This window comes from Choloepus didactylus, chromosome 7 (assembly GCF_015220235.1).
Source record: "Choloepus didactylus isolate mChoDid1 chromosome 7, mChoDid1.pri, whole genome shotgun sequence".
In the NCBI taxonomy this organism is placed as follows: domain Eukaryota; kingdom Metazoa; phylum Chordata; class Mammalia; order Pilosa; family Megalonychidae; genus Choloepus; species Choloepus didactylus.
The window spans coordinates 44,664,644-44,688,362 of record NC_051313.1 but is presented as its reverse complement, the minus strand read 5'-3'; the positions used below and the strand labels follow the sequence as shown (position 1 = coordinate 44,688,362).

At 35.5% G+C, this 23,719-nt stretch overlaps 1 protein-coding gene across 3 annotated transcripts in view; it reads right to left on the bottom strand.

Annotated features, from left to right (window-relative positions):
* The window catches only part of ATG5 (autophagy related 5), a 183,884-nt gene that overhangs the window by 92,988 nt on the left and 67,177 nt on the right, over positions 1-23,719 (bottom strand). For all 3 annotated transcript variants that reach the window (XM_037842605.1, XM_037842607.1, XM_037842606.1), the window contains one exon: positions 13,679-13,841. In XM_037842605.1, coding sequence (XP_037698533.1) covers positions 13,679-13,841 — 163 coding nt within the window. The remainder of the gene's footprint in view (positions 1-13,678; positions 13,842-23,719) is intronic.

The window sequence follows — 23,719 nt, the reverse complement described above, 5'->3', positions numbered from 1 at the left end:
TTGCCAGTCTTTCTTTTGCAGTGATCAGGACCATCTCTTCAAATGGTGGTCTTTGCTGTCTAAACATACAAGGTTAAATTTGGCTGGGTCCTGTTTTTTGTTTTTTGTTTTTTGTTTTTTTTTTTTTAATTTTAATTTTTATTGAGACTGTTCACATACCATACAATTATCCAAAGATGCAAAGTGTATAATCAATTGCCCCTGATACCCTCATACAGCTGTGCATCCATCACAATTAATTTTTGTCCAATTTTTAGAAACTTTTCATTATTCTAGATAAGAAATAAAGACAAAGAAGAAAAAAATAAATAAATAAAAGGAAACTCAAATCCTCCCATATCCCTAACCACCCCCCCTCTATTGTTGACTCATAGTATTAGTATAGTACATTTGTTACTGTTTATGAAAGAACACTGAAATACTACTGACTGTAGTATCTAGTTTGCAATAGGTATATATTTTTCCCCTATATGTCCCTCTATTATTAACTTCTAGTTGTATTGTCGTACACTTGTTCTGGTTCATGTAAGACACTTCTAATATTTGTACAGTTAATCACAGACATTGCCCCACCATAGGATTCAGTTTTATATATTCCCATCTTTTTGACCTCCAACTTTCCTTCTGGTGACATATATGACTCTGAGCTTCCCCTTTCCACCTCATTTACACATCATTCAGCACTGTTAGTTATTCTCACAATGCACTACCGCGCCTCTGTTCATTTCCAAGTGTTAAACTTCATCCTAGTTGAACATCCTGTTCATACTAAGCAACCACTCCCCATTCTTTAGCCTCATTCTATATCTTGGTAACTTATAGTTCATGTCTATGAGTTTACATATTATAATTAGTTCTTATCAGTGAGACCCTGCAATATTTGTCCTTATGTGTCCGGCTTATTACACTCAGTATATTGCCCTCAAGGTTTCGTCATCAACCCATTTTTTTTTTTTTTAGATGGTTTTGTTCACATGCCATACATTCCATCCTAAGTAAACAATCGATGGTTCCCTGCATAGTCACATATTTATGTGTTCACCACCATCTATATAAGGGCATCTACATTTCTTCCACAAAACAGGAGGAAGAGTCAAAGAAGGTAGAGAGGCAAAAGAAAAAGAGAAAAGAAAGAGGAAAGAAAAAAACATGACAGCTAGGAAGCAGCAAAAGGAAAGATAACCTTAAATCAAAGTAGAATAAAAGAGTCAGACAACACCACCAATGTCAAGTGTCTCACATCCCTCCCCTATCCCTCCCCTTATCTGCATTTACCTTGGTATATCGCCTTTGTTACATTAAAGGGGGCATAAAACAATGACTCTGTTAATTATAGTCTCTAGTTTACGTTGATTGCATCACTCCCCCAATACCTCCTCATTTTTAACACCTTGTAAGGTTGACATTCGCTTGTTCTCCCTTGTGAAAGAACATATTTGTACATTTTATCACAATTGTTGAACACTCTAGGTTTCACCGAGTTACACAGTCCCAGTCTTAATCTTTCCTCCCTTCTTCTAGTGTTCCACATGCTCCCAACCTTCCTCTCTCAACCAGATTCATAGTTATCTTTGTTCAGTTTACTTACATTGCTGTGCTACCATCTACCAAAATTGTGTTCCAAACCTCTCACTCCTGTCTTCTCCTATCACCCTGTAGTGCTCCCTTTAGTATTTCCTGTAGGGCAGGTGTCTTGTTCACAAAGTCTCTCATTGTCTGTTTGTTGAAAATATTTTGAGCTCTCCCTCATATTTGAAGGACAGTTTTGCTGGATAGAGGATTCTTGGTTGGTGTTTTTTCTCTTTCAGTATCTTAAATATATCACACCACTTCCTCCTTGCCTCCATGGTTTCTGCTGAGAGATCCGCACATAGTCTTATTAAGCTTCCTTTGTATGTGATGGAATGCTTTTCTCTTGCTGCTTTCAGGATTCTCTCTTTATCTTTGACATTTGATAATCTGATTATTAAGTGTCTTGGCGTAGGCCTATTCAGATCTATTCTATTTGGAGTACGCTGCACTTCATGGATCTGTAATTTTATGTCTTTCATAAGAGATGGGAAATTTTCATTGATTATTGCCTCTATTATTGCTTCTGCCCCTTTTCCCTTCCCTTCTCCTTCTGGGACACCAATGATATGTACACTCTTGCATTTCATCTCGTCCTTAAGTTCCTGGAGACGTTGCTCATATTTTTCCATTCTTTTCTCCATCAGCTCCTTTGCATGTAGGCTTTCAGGTGTTTTGTTCTCCAGTTCCTGAGTGTTTTCTTCTGCCTCTTGAGATCTGCTGTTGTATGTTTCCATTGTGTCTTTCATCTCTTGTGTTGTGCCTTTCATTATCCATAGATTCTGCCAGTTGTTTTTTTGAACTTTTGATTTCTGCCTTATGTATGCCCATTGTTTTCTTTATAGCCTTTATCTCTTTTGCCATATCTTCTCTAAACTTTTTTAATTGATTTAGCATTAGTTGTTTAAATTCCTGTAACTCAGTTGAAGTGTAAGTTTGTTCCTTTGACTGGGCCATAACTTTTTCTTCTTAGTGTAGGTTGTAGTTTTCTGTTATCTAGGCATCTGACTTTCTAGGCCACCCCAATCAGGTTTTCCCAGACGAGAATAAGCTCAGGTCACAGGAGGAGGAAATATTCAGTATTCAGTGATGGTGTGTCTTAGAGGATTGACACACCCTGTGCTTTTCTGCCCAACAGGTGGTGCCTGTCAGACTGTCACTCCAGGCTGGTGTAAGGGGGTGTGGCCTGCGGCTCTCCTCCCCCAGGCTCCGGGGTCTGGTTCTGAATGTAAGGCAGGTAGTAGAGCTGGGCCTCTCCTCTTTCCTCTTGGGAAGCTATGCCCCCTAGAGAGAGGTCATTTGCATATAAATAGATTCTTTGTTTCTCTGACTCTGCTATCTCCACCCTTGTCTGGGTCAGAGTGCTGCGATTTTAAAATGGCTGAGGCTTTCTCTACTGCAAAGCACTGCGAGGTGAAAACGGCTGAGGCTTTCTCCACTGAGCCACCCAGACTGAGAGAGAGAGAAAGGAACAGAAAGCCCCCAGATTCACCCGTCACCTGAGACAGATATGTCCCCTGACTCTCCCAAGGTCAGTCATCACCAAAAGCCTCTGTCTGCTTGTTGGGGATTTGCTGTCTGTATTGAGCTGTTAACATTAAAACCCCAGCTGGAGCTGGGCTGTGGTAGACTCGCTTGTTCAGAGAGTTCTGCTCTCTAGCACCGTGAGGCTTCTGTAGGGAGGGGCTCTCGGCTTTCGATGTGGGTCTGCAGTTTTTACTTAACAGATTTTATGCTGTGATCTCGGGCGTTCCTCCCAATTCAGGTTGGTGTATGATGAGTGGACAGTCATGTCTGTCTTCCCGCAGTTATTCCAGGTTATTTAATAATTTTTCTGTCATTTATGAATTATTCCAGGGAGAGTAACTGGCTTCCACTCCTCTCTACACCACCATCTTAGCTCCTCTCCAAGACCCACTTTTAAATGAACTGCTCTGAGATCTAACAGATTGCTCAACAACTGTTTCCCCAGTTGCAAAATAGGATAATAATAAATTTACAGAGCTGTTATAAAGACAAAAAGAGATTTTTAAAAAAAGTTATGTAAGTCCACTTTATAAAATGTAAAACACCATGTAAATGTTAAGTAAATGATGATAATATACACATCCTAAAAGCTGGTTAACAAATTAATTTTAAAAATCTACCTGACAGCAGTAAATACTGATCCACCTGACAGCAGTAAATACTGATCCAACCAGAAAATGCCTTTAGACAATCCTAGAAATTACACAGCCAACTCTTATCACTCATGATGGTCCAAGTATGGTTCCTCCACTCCCCATCCAATTCAAGAAACTTTGTAGGCTAAGTATAAAACTAGACTGAAAGGTTGTTGTATTTTCTTTCTATTTAAAGAAGTCTCTAAATATAAGCAGGAGAACATCTCAGACAAAAGGAACTGCATCTAAGGGAATCAAAGAAGGCCAGAGACCAATGAAAACTGCTATCAATACAAAGTAGTCTTCCAAGTGGGGAAAAAAGTGAAAGGTCATGAGAACTGCCAGGGAGAAAGGATAAAAAGAAAGACGTCAATTCTTCCCAAGATTCAATGCAATCCCCAATCAAAATCCCAGAAAGTTATGTTGTGAATACTGACAAACTGATTCTTTTACATGGAAAAGAAAAAGACCAAGAATAGCCATTGTAATACTAAAGAGATCAGAGTTGGAGGACTGACACAATTTGACTTCAACACTTCCTATAAAGGTAAAATGGTCAAGAAAATGTGGTTATTTGGTTAAAAGAATAGATAAAAATATATCAAATGGAACAAAAAAGAGAAACTAGAACTAAACCTAAATAAATACAGTCAACTTATCTTTTGACAAAGCAGCAAAGGCAATTTAACAGAATGAGGATAGTCTTTTCAACAACTAGGTGCTGGAACAACTGGATATCACATACAAAAAAATGAATACGGACACAGACCTTACAACTTTTAGAAAAATTAACTCAAAGTGGATCATAGACCTAAATGTAAAATTCAAAACTATACAACTTCTAGAAGATAACAGAAAATATGAGTGACCCTGGGTGTGGTGATGACTTTTTAAGCACAACACCAGAAGCATGATCCATGAAAGGAAAAAAAAAAAAAATCTGTTACACTAGACTTCATTAAAATTTAATTACTTCTGCTTTGCAAAAGACACTATTAAGAAAATGAAAAGACAATCCACAGACTGGGAGAAAACATTTGCAAAACACGTATCTTATAACCAAAATACACAAAGAACTATCAAAACTCAATGGTAAGAAGATAAACTTATAAAATGGGCAAAAGATATGAACAGACACCTCCCCCCAAAACGTACACAAATGGTAAATAAGAATCTGAAAAGATGCTCAAAATCCTATGTCATTAGGGAACTGCAAATTAAAACAAGATACCACAAGACACCTAAAAGGCTAAAATTCAAAATACTGACAACATCAAATGCTGGGGAGGATGTGGAGCAACAGGAACTGTCATTCATTGTTGGTGGGAATGCAAAATGGTAAAGCCACTTGAGAAGACAGTTTGGAATAAAGCTAACTATAGGCTTACCATGCAATCCAGGAACTGCACTCCTACATATTTCCCCAAATGAGCTGAAAAGTTATGTTCATTCAAAAACCTGCACACAAATGTTTATACTAGGTTTATTTGCAAATGTCAAAAATCGAAAGCCTTCAATAGCGAATGGATAAGCAAATGTGGTACATCCATACAACAGATAAGGAGAAATGAGCTATCAAGCTACAAAAAGACATGGAGGAACCTTAAATGCATACTTGTAAGTGAAAGACACCTAGTATGAAAAAGCTACAAACTGTATGATTCCAACTATAAGACATTCTGGAAAAGGCAAAACTACAGAGGCACTAAAAAGTCCAGTGGGTGCCAGGGGTTGGGGGTAGGGGATGAATCAGTGGACACAGTGTATTTTTAGGGCAGTGAAAATATTCTGTGTGATACTACTATAATGGTGGATACATGACATTATGCATTTGTCAAAACCTACAGAATTATATAACACACAGAGTGAACCCTAATGTAAACTATGGACTTAAATTAATAATGTAACAATATTGGTTGATTAATTATAACAAATGTACAACATTATGAACCAAGTTACAGCAAGAACATGTTAGAACAGTGGCTTACACCAAGCATGAGAAGAGGCTTGTAAAAAGTAATAAGAAAAACAAAATGAACTTCATAAACTGTGTTTGGGTAAGAAAAAAGGAATGCGTAAAAAACACTGGGGAAGGTGGTATCATATTAACAGATGACAGAAAGCTCAACCATTCAACCTCTGTTTAACTCCCATTTTCTCCAAGTACAGAATGGTCTTCAAAGAGAAAAGGGTGAAAACATACAGCAATGGTAAAATGATGCTTAGACAGGCTCAGGTAATGGCAGATACTCTGCTGGTCTAAATTAATGCAAATCTTCAAATAAATGGGAATTATTTCAGAGGGCACTAAAAAAAAATAAAGATATGATTACAGAACCAATGTCTTTAATCTCATGAAACAAGGGAAAATGGAAGAGGTACCAGAGGTCAGGAGACAGGCATATGTTTCAATTTAAAAATGCAAATGCATTTTATTGACTGGTAAATTCAACATCAATCCCTAGCAAAATAATGAGCATTCAGGAAGCAAAATAATTAGAAATTAGCATAAATTTGAAAATATGTAGGGTATCAAAGTAACCTATATTCCTTTTATGATACTATTAAAGGACTGGCTATCAAAAAAGTGGTTTATCTTACATTAAATCCTATTATTCTACATCTGAAATATTTTTCAAATCTGCCCATGTCTCTTTACTCCCAAGGTCACCACTGTGGCCTTAACAATTACCATCTTTCACTCGACCATTGACTGGTATGGACTCCTACTTGGTTTTAAAATCCATATTTGCCCCTTTCTCATCCATGAACCATACTGTAGTCAAAGGGATCTCTTAAAAAGGAAAATCTAATTTTGTTACATTCCTTCTTAAAATCTTGCAATTGTCCCTTACGCCCACTATCATTAAAATGACCCAAAAGGCTCTGAATAGATAGGGTCTCTAACTTCCAGTGTTATCTATTTGCCTCTCTCAATCTTGAACACCATGCCCTAGTTAAGCTGGCCTTCTCTCAGCTCCCAGAAGTTATTTAAGCTCTTTTCCACTTCTGAGCCTAGTCTGGGTCATTCCCTCTGCATCAACTATCCCTTCCTCTAAAACTCCAAATATAAATGTAATTATTTAAAGGCTATCAGTTTAATGTCTGTCTCCTCCACTAGACTGTAAATTCCATGCTTGTTTCACTCACATACACCCAACTTGTGTCCCCTGTGATTAGGCAAAGTGCTTGGCACATGGCTGGCTATTGTTATTGCTTAAACCACACTATCAGGCTCTGGGCATGATTCTCCTATAACCAATGTTGTTCCCAAGACTTACTTGAATACCAAAGTATAAAATCTGTGAAGAATATAAATATGTGAGTAATATGTGTGACACTGGATGAAAGAATAAAAATGTCTACAAACTCAAAATGGGAAAAGAAGATAACAGATGAAACAAGACTTGCCATATATAGATAACTGCTGAGGACAGGTGATGGTTACATGAGGGTTCATTATACTATTTTCTCTGCAATGTTTACATTTGAAATTTTCCATATTAAAATCTTTAAAAATTTTCTACATGCTCAATGTGATCTCAGTGTTCTCATGACTTGCAAAAATCTTAATTTTACTGAAGAAAAACTTTAAAACAAAGAAGCTGAACAAATACTGACCCTTCATTGAGGCAAAAAGGTTCAAGAGTAGTATACTTTATGCCACTTACTGATAATTCTAGGTAGGAATCTCCTTCCATACCACCTATTAACAATAATTATTCTTCTAGGAAGTCCTTCTGTAACCAACTGAGAATATCTATCATCAGAATTATGTGACCTTTTTATACCCTTGAATTTGAGCCTTGTGAGGTATTACCACAAGGAAACTCCAGCTTAGAGAGAAAAGTGATTTGTCAGGGACACATAACTAATAAGAGAGACAGCAAAGAATACATCAGGTCCAATGCTCCTTCTCAGACCAATATACTCAATCAATACTTATTCTACAATACACAATGAATTAAAAATAAACCAAAGCAAGGCAATTACAACCCATCAGTTTCCAAGGAGCAACAATTGCATTTATCTTTTTCATTACTTACCAAATATATTTTCAAAATGCTATGACTTGTTATAAAATCACATTAGGCTAATTACTATCCCTCTTAGAAACCATTTTTAAGTTAAAATGACACTTTCAAATAATAGATGTCTCTAAAAATTAATTAGCTCAAAAAGATTAACCACAATTTAGAAACAATGTAAATTTTCAACATATTTAGCAGTCAAATCTTGCCTTTATTTGAAGGTTAACTGAGTTTATTGCCATCCCTTTCTAAATAATTATTAATATAAATTGACAAAAGACTGAAAACTTGAGTCATATTATGTTCAAAACATATTTTTGTGATTTTCTCAAATCTCTAACTTATGGGAAAAATAGTTCAACATTCAATACAAAAAATAGCCTACACATGTATGGCAACTGCCTTATAAATAATAAAAATGCTACTTTCTTTTCTTTTTTTGTGGTCATTGACTTTGTTTCACAGGGAGGTTAAATATTTTTATATCTAAAATGAAAACCTACAAAAAATACTGAAAGGCACAGTATGTCTTAAATGAGTTTTCTTGGTTTCATAAGCTTTTCTTATTTCTCTTTCACAGAGATCTGTGAAATTAAAATTAGCATTTGAAAGCATTCAAAAATTGTTTAAATCATTAGTCATTATGCTCTACAGGTGCAGTTCTGAATGAAATAAATTTACCATCTGCTATGTCTCAATTGTGACAAATTTACAATCATGCTAACCAAAAGATAAAATATCTCTGACTTCACAAATTTATAGGATCTTCTTTTTCAAGAAAATTACCAAACCTAAAATCCACTGCCATAAATAAATTCAAACAAGGCACTTATCCTCTACTGTATACTAATATTAAAGTATTTATGAAAAGCTGTTAATATCATTTACTTGCAGTTTTAGAAAAGAATAAAAGAGTGATTTAGTGAATATTTATTTTGTCTCTTTTATGTCTAAGACTCTACTAGATGCTGGAGATACAAAATATATGATATAATCTGACCAGGAGAAATTTATATTCTAGCACAATATGTAAACCACATAACTATACTAGAGTGTGATAAAATACAAAAGCAAAAACATCTATTATGGAGAAGTAGCCATGATAGGATGAAAGGATAAATAGTTCTGTCTCCGCTAGTCAATGCTCCATGAAAACACAAGACACCTTTGTTCTGAAACTGCTGAATGATCGCTAGCACCTAACACAGTGTCAGACACATTAGGTATTCAATAAATATCTGACTATATAAGCAAAGGAAAAAGGGAAGGCTTCACATAGAAGATAAAAAAAGAGGTAAGCATTAAAACATGAGTACAGTTAAAGTAGAGTCAAAATAAGTAGGAAAAGGGCATTCCAGGCAGAAGCAACAGAATGAACCACACCCACCTTTCACCAATTACCTTCAGTAACATTCAGCATGTTACTCCAAAATATATTTTCCACAAACAACATTTACTTAGCTGAAGATTTCCCAAATGAATATTTTAATTTTCAAAAAATAGAAAATAAAATGCCAAGGTCTTTAGATCCACACTCATAACACTATGAATGGTGTAAGTTCAATCACTACAACAAATCAAAACTTGATAGCTACAAAAATAATTTATAGCCGAAATAAAAATGGAATAAAGTATATTTTAACCACATGCCATTAAGTCAGATTTAATGAGCAACCCCACCTGAAAATTAATAAAATTAAGTTAACTTTACAATAGTCACATATCCAACAAAGAATATGAGCTAAAGCAGAAATAGGAAAAAAAGAATTTTATGCCTAAAAAAATAGCCATGAAGGCAGTAATTAAGCAAAGTCTGACACATGATAAATATAAGCTATGGTTTGGTCAGCCTTCAAGGGTTTGGCAAACTTTTTCTTAAAGGGCCAGGCAGGTAGTACATATTTCAGACATGAGGGCTGCATGGTCTCTTAACAGAACTATTTAACAGCAGCCACAGATAATACATAAATGAATGGGTATAGCTTTATTTACAAAAATATGTGGCTGGCCTGTGATCAGAGTATGCCAACCCCTATTCTAGAATCTCAAATTGGCTTCTCAATAATTTCTTTCCTCAAGACGGCTTTACTTCCTTTCAAACACTTTCACATAAACTGTTAGTATTTCCTTAAAGTCTCTACAGACATCTGTAAGACAACATACTAGATATTCATTCTTTTGTTTTAAAAATTAAAAAACTGAAGCTCAAAGTGGTTGAGTAACTTGCCCTCAGGAGCTACTAGTAGAGATGAGACTAAATACCAGGTCCCTGTTCTTTTTACAACTCTTAACCATAACCCTCCATATCCAATCCTCCAATGTCCCAACTGAACTATTTCAATCATTTTTAGAATCCTCTGTTGAATCCCTGAGCTCATGAAAACAGACTCAACACATTCACACTCTTTTTCATATTCAAGAACATCTACCTATCTAGCCATTTAAATTATATACGTCAATTTGATCCTGAAGCCAAATTACTCTGAGACCCCTTTTTTCTTTACATGATCCCTTCACTTCTTCCCTTTAGGCTATCTTCTTATTCACAAGTCACCAAAAATATCAAATAGCCAACAAGAAAAAGGAAAAAATACACCTTCTTAAAGCAACAGAGATGAAAGGAAAGGCCTGGGGCCTGCCATTGTGAAGCTTATAATCTAGTAAGGGAAAGCTAGATATAAAAACAAAAAACTAAGGAACAACTCCATGAAATGTAAAGAATAAAGAAATGAGAAAATTTTACAGTACACATTGTCATAAAATACGTGCCTTTTGTGCTATTTAGGTCACAGATATCCTGTGTTTTGCTGTTTTCAAGAGTGGGGTGGAGAGGGATTCTTCTATTTTATTCTAGTTCTGTCACGAAAACGTAGCTTATATTGGACTAACTCCTTGACTGAAAGCAACTATCAAAGATGGACAAAATATAGGCAGTCCTCACATTACACAGAAATACAGGACTAGAACAATGACACTAAGCTGAAATTATGCCAACTGATCTTAACAATTATGATTGTTCTGCAATCTTTAAAAAATTATGTCAAAATACTATTATAAATGTGTAAGAAAATTTTTAAAAAGTAAAACTAATATTTATTTAGTACACTGTAATTTTTTTCTTTTTCTTTTTATTGTGAACTTTAACATATACATAACAGTGACAACTTTCAATGTACAATTTCACAAGCAGTTAGAGAACAAATTTCAAACAATGTCATGAATCACACTTCCACAACTTCAGCCATTTCCATTATTGTAAAATATAACATACATACAGAAAGGTGTCATCCCTTGATATACAGCTCAACAAGCAGTCTTCTAGGTAATTTCAAAAATTGTTAGGGGTTACAGTTCCACAATTTCAGTTCTTTCCTTATTATGCAATATAAGGTATATAACAGAAAGGTGAAGACCTTCAAGACACAATTCAGTGAGCAGCTATAGAGCAAATCCCAAAGGATGTTACAGGCTACAGTTCCACCATGCCATTTACCTCCTTCCAGCCATTCCAACACTCCAGCATCCAAAAATATATATATATGTAATTATATAAAGTTTCATTATTCATTGACCTTTGTTCAGTCTTATCTTGTGTGTTGCTACCCCTTCCTCTCAATCTCTTTCGCAATCTTCAGGGGTGTCTAGGCAGTAAGCACCCTAACTTGTTCATATTGGAAGGGGGTGTTGACAGTATGGGGAGGGGGCTGCATCTAATTGCTGATCTTACAGAGGTTATTGCCCCTGGGTTTTAGGACTTGTCTGGTACAGGAACACTCTGGTGGATTTAAGATTCTGAGACATAAAACTTAGTGAGTGAATCTTTTATTCAATCTTAGGTAGGGACCTAAGTATTTGGGAACTACTTTTGGTAAGGGCATGGCATACTGTGGCCATTTGGGATGTCTAGCTGGAGCTTGCATAAGGGAAACCTAGTACACTGTAATTTAGAACATTAGAAACATTAAGAATTAAAAGTGTTTCATTTTAAAAAACTTAAGTGTAGTTTGAATCGTGCTTGCTTTCTTAATTTATAACTTAAAAGCAAGCATCTTTTCTATGACTTGGCAAACTCTCATACTCCTTTCTAAATCTGGATCGATTTTCAGTATTTTATATCCTTTGTGCTTTCAATGTCATAAAATATCTCTGAGAGTTCCTTATTGTGAAGGTTTTTGCCAGAGTCACTTCCTCTGGGACATCTTCATCCTTTTCCTCATAACCACTTTCTTCATTTATGTCAATACATTCCCTTCACTAAGTTCTTCTAGCTGCATATCTAGATTCTCCTGAACCACGGCAGGGTCAACATTCCCACAGTCAGCTATTTCTTCTGTACCTCCATTACATTCTAATCAAATTTTACTTCCAGCATTATCACTTTCTGTTTCTCTGCTGCACTTTCATCTTTGTTGCCCAATTCTCCCTTTCAGTTACCCATTTTTATAAAATGTCAGGAGTTTTTTGCTGGGAGACAAGGAAGTAATGTAACTACACACCTTCCTGAATGTGGATGAACTGAGTGACAGATATACAGTGATGACTTTGAAAGAAGTGAAGTGATTGGTCACTGATATGATGCTCATAGCCTTGTAAAATAATGACTTGTGGACTGAAGAGCTAACAATAAGTTTGTACTTTATGTAATTGTTCAGATAATACACCACAGTAACTGCAATTTGAACCATGTTGTTGGGGAATTGGTGTTATTTAACCAAAACCTGGTGTGCTGGTTTGGATATATTATGTCCCCCAGAAAATTATGTCCCCCCTATTCTTTAATGCAGTCTTGTGAGGGAAGACTGATTAGTCTGTTGATTAGGGTGGAAGCTGTGACTGAATTTTTGATGGAGGTGTGGCCCCGCCCATTCAGTGTGGGTCTTGATTACTTCACTAGAGTATTTGAGAGAGAAACTAAGAGTCGATACAGACCCCAGATGTTTCCTGACACTTGGAGATGCTTGGAGATACAGACAAAAGAACTTCAGAGATGCTAAGCTAAGAGATGAAGCCCCGAGTTTGCTCCAGAGAAGCTAAGAGAGGTCCCCCAGTCACTTAAGAGAGAAATGCCCTGGGAGAAAGAAACAAGTATGCACAGGAGCTGAGAGACAGGAGCTAAGACAAAAGCCCAGAGACCTTTTGGAGAAAGCCACTTTGAAACACAACCCAGGAGCAAAGGACCAGCAGACACCAGCCATGTGCCCTCCTAGCTGACAAGAGGTATCCTGGACACCATCGGCCATTCTTCAGTGAAGGTATCCTCTTGTTATCTTAATTTGGGCATTTTCACAGCCTTAAAACTGTAACTTTGTTACCTAATAAATCCCCTTTATAAAAACCAATCCATTTCTGGTATTTTGCATAACAGCAACACTAGCAAAACACATGGTAAACGAAATTCACGCATATTTGAACTGTGCAAAATAAGGACTGTCTGAATATAAAACAAGTGTTTAAAGGATTGGAGGACAACTAATACAGGCAATATTAAGGCACTATGGACTCCAAAAGATGGGGAACACAGAGGTGAGCTCCAGACTCCCCCTAGCTTTATGTGGTTGTATTTTATAAATCCCAGCAAGGAGACAGAATCCAAGCATAAAGCAACAGCCATACTGTGCCAAAAAAGCAGAGGTTGAAGTTCGGGTTCCACCAAAGTGGAAGTACCTCGGTACATTGTCAAGGTCATATATTGTGGGCAAAGTGCTCAGTCTAATGCTACGGACTCCACAAACAGAGGGATTTGGGAGGGTACAATGTGAGGAGTAAGTAAAGGTCGCTTCTTTGCAAAATTTTGGGCTTGGAGACTGGAATTTAAACTTGTAACACCAATATTAAGATGCACTAATCACTTCATGGTTACGTTTACATCATACAGTTAAATCATGTTACTATGAAATTAAATGCTGCTGTATTTACCATTTTGTAATCCCATCCAGAGCTGTTTATGATCTTTTTTCTGCATTTCATTGATTACTTGACTTTTATGCTTTAAAGCATCAGCTTCTTTCATACAAGACATAAAATGAGCTTCAATTGCATCCTTAGATGGACAGTGCAGAAGGTCCTTTTCTGGAAAACTCTATCAAAAGAAAATAGGAACACACATTAGAAAATTAGCTTTTTAAAAGGAGAAATGCATCCCCTCAATTTCCCAATATTTTTAACAAATCATCTCTTAGCATCCCCAAAAGAGATTTCAGCACAACTCCAAATACTTTTTAAATTAACTTAATTAAATGTCTTTAGCTCTTTGGCACATGTGTACATTTTCCAAATAGCTTTTATGTAATACCATATGTGTTTATAACAACATGGAAAAAGGCATTAAAAGGTAGTAATTTTAGAACTATCTTTCTGACAAATCATACCAAGTGCTGACAAGGATGTGGAATGGAACTTTCATATACTACTGATAGGAATGTAAAATGGGACAAGTACTCTGGAAAACAATTTCATCATTTCTTAAAATAGGTGACTGGATAAACAAATTGTGGTGTAAGCTTATCAAACTGAACACAATGAATATCTGAAGTTTATTATTATAGGTCAATTAGACCTCAAAAAGCTGCTAAAAAGTAGCTAAATTTACAACAAATACTTTCACTACATCTTTTAGGCAATTGAGGCACCAATCATTGAACAGATAAGCAATTATGTAAATGAGATGACTAACATGATTTTAACTAAAAAACAAAAAACAATGATAACAATAATACCTAAAATTTATTGAACATTGTACTAAGACTTTTCATATGGATTATCTAATTCAAGCCCCATGACAATTCTTGAGGTAAACAATATTATTATTCCTATTTACATATGAAAAAAATTAGGGCTCTGTGCTGGTTTGGATCTGTTATGTAACCCAGAAAAGCCTATGTTCTTTTAAGACAATCTTGTGGGGGCAGACCTATTCAGGGTGGGATCTTTTGATTAGATTGTCTTCCTGGAAATGTGACCCCATCCGTTGAAGGTGGGTTGGTCTTAATCCCCTTGCCGGAGTCCTTTATGGGAGGATAAAAGGCAGAGACATTTTGGAGAGAGCTCAGAGAAGCTGAGACAGAAGTCCAGAGGCATTTTGGAGAAAGCCACTGAAACCAGAAGCTAAACCCAGGAGAGAAGGATCAGCAGAGCCAGCCATGTGCCTTCCAATGTGAGAGAGGAACCACAGATGCCTTCGGCCTTTCCTCAAAGAAAGTATCTACCTCTTGATGCCTTAATTTGGATATTTTCCAATTAGAATGTAGAACTGTAAATTTGCAACCTAATCTCCATCAAAAAAGCCAATCCATTTCTGGTATATTGCATTCTGGAAGCTTTAGCAAACAGAAACAGGCTCAAAGAGTGGATAGAGTGGTTATACAGTTGCAAGTGGCAGAGCTAGGATTTAAACCTAGTCTGACTCACGAGTCCTAGCTCTTAATCACTGTACAATACTACTTCTTGTCTAAGACCTAAACATTTAGATAATCATTACAATCGAACATTATTTTACAAAAAGTTATTGTTCATAAGTCCTTTAACAAAAACTGAGTTACATAATAATGGCAGAAAACAGCATTTATTTATAGTCTACTCAAGTTACTGTATTAATAGACAATATTCAATTATACATGCTATGGAACTGTGATACAGAAAATGGGGGGAGAAATACAACAAAGCTGCTGGATGACTGTGAAACTTATAGTAGATATCTCTCTACCAAGAGAAACGATGCCAAACCACCTATGGCTAGTCCCTAAAGTAGATTTTTTTAAATGCAAATCATCAGGAATTAACAATAGAGGAGAGACTTAATAATTTGCCTGCCCTGCTCATATCTCGGTCTGTTTTCATAGAGTTTGAAATTAGCCTCTACTGAGTAAATGGTGAGCCACAGTAGCCTGAAACAGAGGTGAATACCTGATCCAAGATAAGCTAATCAAATTATCTCTTCAGGTAAACACAGACTCCAGATTTGTGGTGCTCTTGAACCAAAAGCCATAAAGAATAGGGGTGGATGTTTCCAGACTGGCATACAAAGGCCTTAGAGACTTGATCACAAAAACAGAAGAATGCATATGAGAGAGAGAAAGGCAGAAATGAAAGATGGGAGGGGATAGGAGCAGTTGAGAGGGAGAGGAGGGCTGCTTTACTTGACTTTACAATCAGTAATATTTCCTTTGCTTAAGGTAGACTGAGGGGATTTGTTCTGGGTTCCTGGCCAGGACAATGAATTAAATATATTTCATATCAACTCTATTATATTCAAATGGATTCACATTATGATGGCTAAGGTCAACTGTTTTCCATTTCAGGTCTATAAATCAATATTCAAAAAAATAAAAAGTTCATCAAATTGAAAAAGAGAAGTTCTAGTATACTATAAATATAGAACACAATATGTCTAGAAAATTTTGAATATGGCATACCTGATTTATAAAATTAAAAGTTTTTCAGGAACTGTACAATTCTCTTATTGTACAATAGATTATTTGGTTCAATTATAAATGCATGGCTGAAAATATGAATGTTCATATTCCAAAGAAAATACCATTTTCAAATAGTTTCAGTTCACCACCTATTTAACTTAAGTACTTTTAGGGAGAAAATACATAAATGAAATTCTTGTTTATTTTAGTACAAAAGGAACTGGAAGAAAAATTTTACTTCTTAAACAAAAAGTAGATTTAAAGAATTTCTTAAAATATTATACAAACTGGTTATGAAAAAAGGAGTTAAGAGCTCTCAACACAGTGGCTTGAGGAGGCTGCAAAAAATATTTTTGGTGTGTTTTTTGCCTCAGCCTAGGCTACTAATCCCAATAGCTCCTGTAACCAGAGAAGGTGCTGAAGTTTTACTTTTCTCAAGAGTTCCATTGCTCTGTAGGTCTCTAAGCTCAACCAATGCTGACATCTATTAACTGATATCTGACAGTTACAAATAACTAACCTTTTACCAAATGAGACATCTAACAGAAGAGTGTAGATTTTGGTATACCTACCCTTCAGCAAAGAATGTTCTACCTGTCTAGGAGAGAAGTGAACTCTTTAGTGAAATGAACTCAGGGGAAATGTGCAAGCGCAATAACAGAAAAAGGAAATATCTATTTAGGCAGTCAGAGCAGCTGAATCAATTGTAGCAATGAATAAGGAGACAGATGTCTCAGCCAAACTGCCCTCACCTCCCACTAATGAAATGCTCCTCTTCCCATGATTAGCATGGGAGTGAAGGGGTCTTTCTAAAAAGTTTCACAATAAAGTCACCAATAGACTCTTGATTCATTACATTTCTAATCTCTTCTTACATACATTAGCAGTTGTATATAAATGCCTATCTTTTCAGTCCAAACAAATTCTTGCAAATAAACGTAGTGCATTTGACACCACATTTGCTTGCTTGCATTAAGGTAGCGAGTTTGACACCATGTTTACTTGCTTTCATTAATCTTCCAGGTCAGAATGCCTGATAAACTAAATCTAATTTCACTTTTATAGAAGTGATCTGAAAGGTTCCATTTACTTAGATATTATTACCGTGGCCTTTAACTAAAATATTAATCCAGACTGGAATGTGTCCAGACCCACTAGAGATGACCAAACAGCACTAAACTAAAACTACTTACAAGTTAGTGGAAAAAAAATACTTTCACTCTATCCGTAACACTGCAAGTTCATGGTGCTCTATTAAGGCAAGAAAGCAAAGCAAAGAATTTTCCATAAGACCCATAAAGAATCTAAAATCTGATCAATCATTTGGTAGTAGACAATCCAGAGCACTATTATTTTATTGTTGAATCACCTCTAACAGACTCAGCATTCTAACAGGGAAAATATGAGACCACAGTTAAAAAGTTTAGTTTTATAAAAACCTAGTATTCTTTACAAGATTACCTTGGTGTATCTGTGTTGCGGGAGGGGCAGGAGAGGTATTGAGAGGAGGAGAGAAAGGAGATTTTTTCAAATGGTTCCAAAGTATCAGTTTCAAGATGAGAGAAGTGAATACCACGAAAAAGGTTAACTGAGTCAATGCTCAAGTTTTAAAAAATTGCTCAAATCTCTTAAATCTTCCAATTCTATTAAGATCCAATCAACAAAGTTACCTACAATCAATCATCTCCTTCTTTGCTGTTACAATCTAAGGGCTATTGCTTATCCTGTGCCCGAAATCCAATTTGCTAGATGTTTAGAACCCAGCTCAATTAATTATCCCCCACTCCCTTCCTGTAAGAATATCTTTAAATATTTTCTAATTACTTGCTCCCATCAGTGTTCTTCCATCTTAAAAATAAAACAATGACTACTGAAAAAAAAAAAAAAAAGAAAAGAAAGAGAAAAAGAAAAACTTTTTCGACCCTGACTTTCCCTTTCCTTCACAGCCAACGTTCAACTCACAAAGGCCATTCAGCTCTTAATCAATCCACTGCAATCTGTCTGCTACCTTTACCACTCCAATGAAACTAGTGTCTTCAAGGTCAGCAATGGTACCTGGAATTTCAGTCTTTAACTGTTGTGAGCCCTCACCAAGCATCTAATACCAATGATCATTCTTCTTGAAGCAGTCTTCCACAAGTTTCTCTGCTATCACACTCTTCTGATTTTCCTCATATCTCTTCTTCTCAGTCTCTTTTGCAATAGCCTCTTCCTTTGACATTCCTTTAATGCTGGTACTTTTCAAGTTTCTAGCCTAGAATCTCTTCACTCTTTCACTTCATATACTCACATTGAATAAGCATACCTATCTCCATACCATGTATGGACTAATAAATCCCAATATCTGTCTCCAGTCAAGATCCTTCACACCGGTAAATCCATTAATCTAACAGATATGTCCCACATGTCCCCCAGGCATATGAAACTCAACAAATCCAAAAGTAAACTAATGGTTATCCCCTCTGACTCTTCCTTATTCTCTTCTCCTACATCCAGTCAAGTTATTTTGAGTTCACCTCTTAAACAGACCTGGGATTCAATCACTTCTCAACATCCCCAATGCTACATTTCTAGCACAAACTGGCAACTCCGATGATTTCAGAAAAACTTCGTAACTGGGCCCCATGCCTACAGTCTTAACACCTTTATTTTCACATTTGGAGCCAGAGTGATCTTCCTCTCACTACTCTTTAAAGCTGTATGTTTACAATAAAATCAAACTCCTTCTAAAGCCTTCAAGATTCTGAATGACTTAGGGCTCTACTAACCTCTCCAGCATAACCTCTCACTGCCATTTCACACACTCCACCCCTCTCTCCCAGCACAGACACATTCTCTGCTACAACTATCTTAATTACCTGTCAACTTCTCAAACATTGCTTCAGTTCTTTTAGCCATAATCTCTCATTTCTGTGTTTCTGTACAAACTGCTCCCTCTCCTTGGAGCACTCTTCCTCTTGTCTATTATCCAACCACTTAACACACTTGGCCTAAAAAATACTTCTCAATCTTCATCTTCTCCATTGCTTCCTCCAAGAAACTTTTCCTTACTCTCTCCAAGTATGGGTTAAGTTCACAAAGCCCTTATACTTGACTCCATAATAGCATTTATTTGTCAATATTATAATGCCTATTGACAAATCCTTATGTTACCTGAGTATGAAAACTCCATAATGCAAAGATCATGACTCCTCTTCCCACCTCTCTGTCCTCTCCCAATAAATGTTTTATAAGTCAACTTTATTGAGTTATGATTCACATACAATAAAATGCAGAGATTTTAAACATTTACAGTTAATGAGTTTTGACATTGTGTATCTGTCAGCTCAAACAAGACATAGAACATTACCATCATCTTGAGAAAGTTCCTTCATGCCCGTTTTGCAATCAGTTCCCTCATTCCCACCCCAGGCAATCAGTGACCTGATCTGTATCACCATAGACTAGTTTTGCCAATAACAGAACAGCATATAAATAGAACCACAGCAGTATGTGACACTTTGCTTCTGAGATTCACTCATGTTATGAATGGATCAGTAGTTCGTTCCTTTTTATTGCTAAGTAGCATTCCACTGAATGAATACACCACAATTTGAATCAAAATTACAGCTATTATAAATAAAGTATCTATGAACATTAGTGTACAAGTCCTTTTTTTGGCATATGTTTCCATTTTTCTTGGGTATATACCTGGAATACAAATGCTGCATCATAGAGCAAGTGTATGTTTAAATTTATTTTAAAACTGCCAAACTTTTCCAAAAGGTATGATTTTACATTCCTACTAGCAATGTATGAGAGTTCTGGTTGCTCTGTGTCTTCAAACCTGGTACTGTCAGCCTTTTTAATTTTAGTAATTCTATTGACTATGCAGCAATATCTAGTGTAGTTTTAATCTACATTTCACTAATAACTAAAGATGTTGAGCATCATTTTATGTGCTTATTGGGTGTTCACATATGTTCATCTTTGACTTATCTAGTTAAGTCTTTTGTCCACTTTTAATTGGGTTATTTGTTATGATTGAGTTGTAAAAGTTTTCCTTTTTTATATACTCTGAATACAAGACCTTTGTTCGATAATGACACTGAGAACATTTTCTCCCATTTTGTGTTTTGTCTTTTCATTTCTTAAATGGAATCTTTTGAAAAACAGAAGTTTCAATTTCTATGAAGCCCAATTAATCAACTGTTTTCCATTTACAGTCAGTGCTTTTTGTTTCCTGCCTAAGAAATTCTGCTTTAAGGTTACTAAGAATTTGTCCTATGTTTTCTTCTAGATATTTTAGAGTTTAGGTCTATAGTAGATTTGGAGTTAACCAGTACATGGTGTTGGGTAAGTGCCAAGGATCATAAAGGATCTTGTTAGTTTTTTGAAATAGATATCTAGTTCTTCTAGTGTCTTTTATTGAAACATTATCCTTTCTCCACGAATTTACCTTGTCATCTTTGTCAGAAATCAAATAACTACAGGGGTGTGGGTCAACTTCTGGACTCTATTCTGCTTATTTAACTATTTGTCTAGCTCTACCCCACTAGCACACTACAATGATTACTGAGGCTTTTCAGTAAGACTTAAAATCAGGGAGTGTTTTGCTCTTTTTTGTTTATTTCAAAATTGCATTGGCCATGCCAGATCATTTGCACATCTATATATATTTTAAAACTAATTTGCCAAATTTCTACAAAAAGCTTGCTGGTATTTTGATTAGAGTTATGTTGAATCTACAGATTGCTTTGAGAAGAACTGACTTCAGAACAATATTGAGCCTTCCAATCCATGAATATGCTGATATACCTATATTTAGATCTTTTCAAATTTCTCATAAATATTTTTAGTTTTCAGTGCGGAGGTCTTGTACATCTTTTGTTAAATTTATGCTTGAGTATTTTGTTTTTGGCTGCTACTATAAATGAAATTACTTTTTACATTTCATTTTCCAATCATTTGTTGCTCTTACATCAAAATCCAAGAGATTTGTGTATATTGACCTTTACCCAATGACGCATTAGTTCTAGCAGTATTTTTATAGCTGCCTTAAGATTTCCTATACAGAGAATCATGGAATCAGCAAATCCTTTCTAACTAATCAGCAAATCCTTTCAAACCTTTATGCTTTTTATTTCTTTTTCTTGCCTTACTGAACTGCCAAGGGCCTCCAGTACAATGATAAACACGCTTCTGCTCTAATGCTTGCTTTGAAAAATGCAAATTTGTTCCCATGTAATGGATACTTTAGTGAACAATTTGAGCATAACAGAATGTTGCTTTTACTTGTGCACAATTTTGTCAACAAGACACACTAGTTGAACAAAAAAAAAACAGTACCCAGCTAAACCAAGTCACGTAGGACTCACACACACACACACACACACACACTGACCCCACTACCGCAATTCACAGCCATTCACATTTGGCTCAATTCACAGCCATCCAAATCTACATATTTTAAGAGTCAACACTTTACACAGCTTTTCTCTCAGAATTCAAAATAAAATCCAAAAATTCCCCAAAAACATCCATTTTCTAATTCATTCATACAACCTTTTGGTTCTATAGACAATATTATTAACGTTTGAATCTTCACTGTTCTCCAAATTCTGTTAATTCAATATGTGGTCCAGAGGACCAGCAATATAGGCAGTATCTATGAACTTGTTAGAAATGCAGAACCTCTGACCACATCCTAAACCCACAGAATCAGAATGTGAACTTTAACAAGACATACAGCTGATCTGCATGCACATTACATTTTGAAAAGTACTGCTCTAGACATTAAAACTCATTTACTGTAAACATTATAAATCTATTCAAATAAGCATCAAAGACAACTAAAAGCTAGAGAAAATATGAAAGGCACCAAACTCAGTCTGTACTACAAACTAATCCAAATGTGTGTGTGTGTTTGTGTAGGGGGTTATGTTGGAGCCGTTAGTTTTACACTAAATCTAATTTATTAATACCTTTGAAAACAACTGTGAAACAAATAAGAAATTCAAGCAATCATGTAAACACACACACATCATTTCAAGTCTCCCATACATCATAAAAATAAATGCTGACACCCAGCTGAGCTAAAGTTGTTGCTTGGTAAGTTCAACCTGCTGAATGAATAAACTATTTTCTAGAAACTTAAAAAGAAAAAAGAGGTTGCTCTCATACTCTAAAAACATGGCTTTTCTACCTGCCAATTAATGTTTACCCAGTTTTATTATAATCAATTAAAAGTCATAAGGTAGTACAATAGAGGAGACCTACACCATCAATACAAACTATCAATTGACATCTGAGGACAACCTTTTGAGGTAAGCAAGGCTTTTATATATTTAGGAGATAGAAATCTGTGCAGTAATTTTTCATCAACACTGACCAGAGACAGAAAGAACAAGAGTAGCTGATAGAAACACACTGACAGCTTGAGAAAACTTAAAATTTCCTCTATGATTTCTTTACTAGCTCTAAGACTCTGCTTTCTTTTTGATTTCTCAAATAAAATTCCCTACTTGGAAGAGAATGTAGAACTTACCCAAATGACCAAAGTCCCAGTTGGAGATCTGATTTAGCAAAGAAAATTGTTTCATGTACTTTAGGACAAATCTCATATGCATATCAACATAGTGGATGCATATTTTTCACAATACCTGACCATATCTAAATGAGCTGACCCTGAAGGATTTAGGGCAAGCAAAGCTAGAAAATCACTCAATAAAGGAAAAGTTTATTGATTACCCTCCACATACAAGGCAACTGGCAAGTACTTTACATATGTTATATCATTTGTTCCTCAATACAACCTATTTGATAGTTATTATTTTTCCTAGGGACTCATATAGGTTAAACGATGCATCTAAAGTCATACCACATATAATATCTCTTCTTTTAACTATACTAGCGATTCTCATACTTTATGGTCTTAGAACCCCTTTACACTCTTAAAAATTATTAAAGACCCCAAATAGTTTGTTTTTATGTGGACTGTATTATCAATATATATCATATTAGAAATTAGACTTTTTAAAGTTATTAATTCATTTAAAATAACAATTAACTCCGTTATGTTAGGAATTATATTTTCATCAAAAATAACTACATTTTCCAGAACAACAACAACAAAAAAATGCAGTGAGAAGACTGGCATTGTTTTATAGTTTTGCAAACATCTTTTGATTATCTTATTGGCTTACACATTCAATCTTCTGCGATCTGTTTTGGTTGAAGTACAGGAAGAAAATAATAGCATCATATAAACATGTAGATGGAAAAGCATATTTGCATAACATTTAGAGATCTGTGGATATTCTTGTTTGATGCTACAACAAAAGTCAATCAGTGTAGTTTATTGTAAAATTAATGTGGAATCTGAAACTGTATCAATGAATACTTCATATTCTGTTACATTAGAAACCCTTGTTCAATACTGCATTTGGAATGGGTCTTTTGCACATGCATTACTTTGTACTCATTCACTAAGTTATATTAAATCTCCAAATGTTAACACATTCCATTATACAAAACTATTTTAAAAATCAGATTTGTTAAATGACCA